General features: G+C 42.6%; 1 protein-coding gene across 1 annotated transcript; it reads left to right on the top strand.

The window, feature by feature from the left end:
* Positions 1-304: 304 nt before the first annotated feature.
* On the top strand, positions 305-1085 carry LOC139027351 (lymphocyte function-associated antigen 3-like). The gene is made up of 2 exons (XM_070442470.1): positions 305-560; positions 740-1085. Exons 1-2 carry the CDS (start codon positions 305-307, stop codon positions 1057-1059), a joined length of 576 nt encoding a protein of 191 aa, XP_070298571.1. The 3' UTR covers positions 1060-1085.
* Positions 1086-1750: the final 665 nt, after the last annotated feature.

Below are 1750 nucleotides of genomic sequence, written 5' to 3'. Positions count from 1 at the left end.
AGGAATGGAGGGAAAAAGGAGAGGCAAAGGAGGTCTTAGAGAGAGGGTGAGCTAGAGTCGGTTAAAAATGGCGGGAAAAAGGGAGATGGTTTGTTAAAGAAGAATGGTAGAAAGTGTAAGCAGAGTAAGCTGAAGAAGACAGGAGGAGAAATGGAAGTGAATGAGGGCGAAGTATCTGAGGTGGTAGGTGTGGTGAAGTTCTCGTCGTTTGGTGCGACGCAGACAGGGTGGMATGAGTGGTGAAACAGAAGAGTCRTTGTCTGTTCTTTTGAGTTTTGATGTGGAGTCTTTGCCTGACAAAGGGATGTTGAAACCAGACAAGTCCACAGTGCCTGACTCCATCACAGGCATCCTTTGGAAGAATGGGAAGAACAAGGTGGCAGAGTGGGACAATGATTTTGGTGGTCTGGACATCTATGCTGCCTTCAAAGACCGTACAACCCTGAACCAGACTACTGGAGAGCTGAGAATCAGTGGATTGATGAAAACAGACAGTGGAGTTTATTCTGTGGAGGTCAACAGCAAACTGCTTGACAAGACATATACACTGTCTGTTATCAGTAAGTGTTTCTGTGTGTGTGTGTGTGTGTGTGTGTGTGTGTGAATAAGTCTGTGGGTATGCATACATCTGTGTGTATGTACATGTGTGTGTGTGGTTGTGTAGAAACAGCAGGTTATGTATTGTAGTGCCTCACAAGCTTTTCCCCAAATTATTCCTGTTTCTTTCCTCTATTTACAGAGGCAGTCCCCAAACCCACAATCACTTCCTCCTGTAACCCAGACAAAACCTCCTGCACTCTGACCTGTGAAGGTGACACCACTGATGCTGAACCAGTCACCTACAGCTGGAAAATGGGAGAGGGGGCGTGGGAGGTCTTAGACAAACAGATTAATGTCTCTAAGAGCGACAATGGCAAATCAACCAACAGTTACAAGTTCTTCTGCAAGCTGAAGAACGCTGTTAGTGGGGAAGTCAGTGAGCCAGTTGGAGAGGTGTTTGGTTCAGGTGAGTGGACACTCATAAGTGTGTTACAGTCTTATGTATTGATATGTCAGTAACACTGCTAGTGTTGTAGGACATTTTGAATGCTGCACTGTTGAATTCCTGATAATTTAAAAAAACATATCAATACAAAATGTGTTTTCATTTCAGAGACTTCTGAAGTCTGGTGCGATGAGGTTGTTGTTGGCGTTGTCGTTACCATATTAGCGCTTGTTGCCGTCATAACAGGTAAGAACAGCACACGTCTATAGTAACAGAGCACTGCACATGTACATAGTTGTGAACACAGATTGACATAACAGCAGCAACAACAGTGAGTTACCCTTACTCTGTTCTACCTGTATTTACATACTGTTCAGTGTGCAGGTACTGTATGAGGGTTTATTGTGCTCTCAGAAAAGATGGCTTGCTATTGCAGCTTAAGCATGTAATGTGGGTAAAGCGATACTAAGTAGCTATAGAATATTAAGGCAGACTGTACATTAAGAAGTTGTAAAATATTTGTATTTTTACTCCCAGTTTGGTTGGTGTGTAAGAAAAATAAAGGTAGGATGATTCTCTGGCTCTTCCTGGTACAACCCTTCATACTCACTGCTTCCCCAAAATGTTACACAATGTGAAATTTTTTGAATGACAGTCTTCATAATGTCTTACTTTTGTGTGTCTCTTATTCATTTCAGGATATCCCCAAGACACCTGGATGACTTTTGAGAAAGTTTTGTGGTAAGTTTTACCTTAACTTGACTC

The sequence above is a fragment of the Salvelinus sp. IW2-2015 genome, unplaced genomic scaffold, assembly GCF_002910315.2.
Source record: "Salvelinus sp. IW2-2015 unplaced genomic scaffold, ASM291031v2 Un_scaffold10743, whole genome shotgun sequence".
Classification (NCBI taxonomy): Eukaryota; Metazoa; Chordata; class Actinopteri; order Salmoniformes; family Salmonidae; genus Salvelinus; species Salvelinus sp. IW2-2015.
Note: the sequence above shows the minus strand (reverse complement) of the source record. Positions and strands in the feature narration are given on the sequence as shown.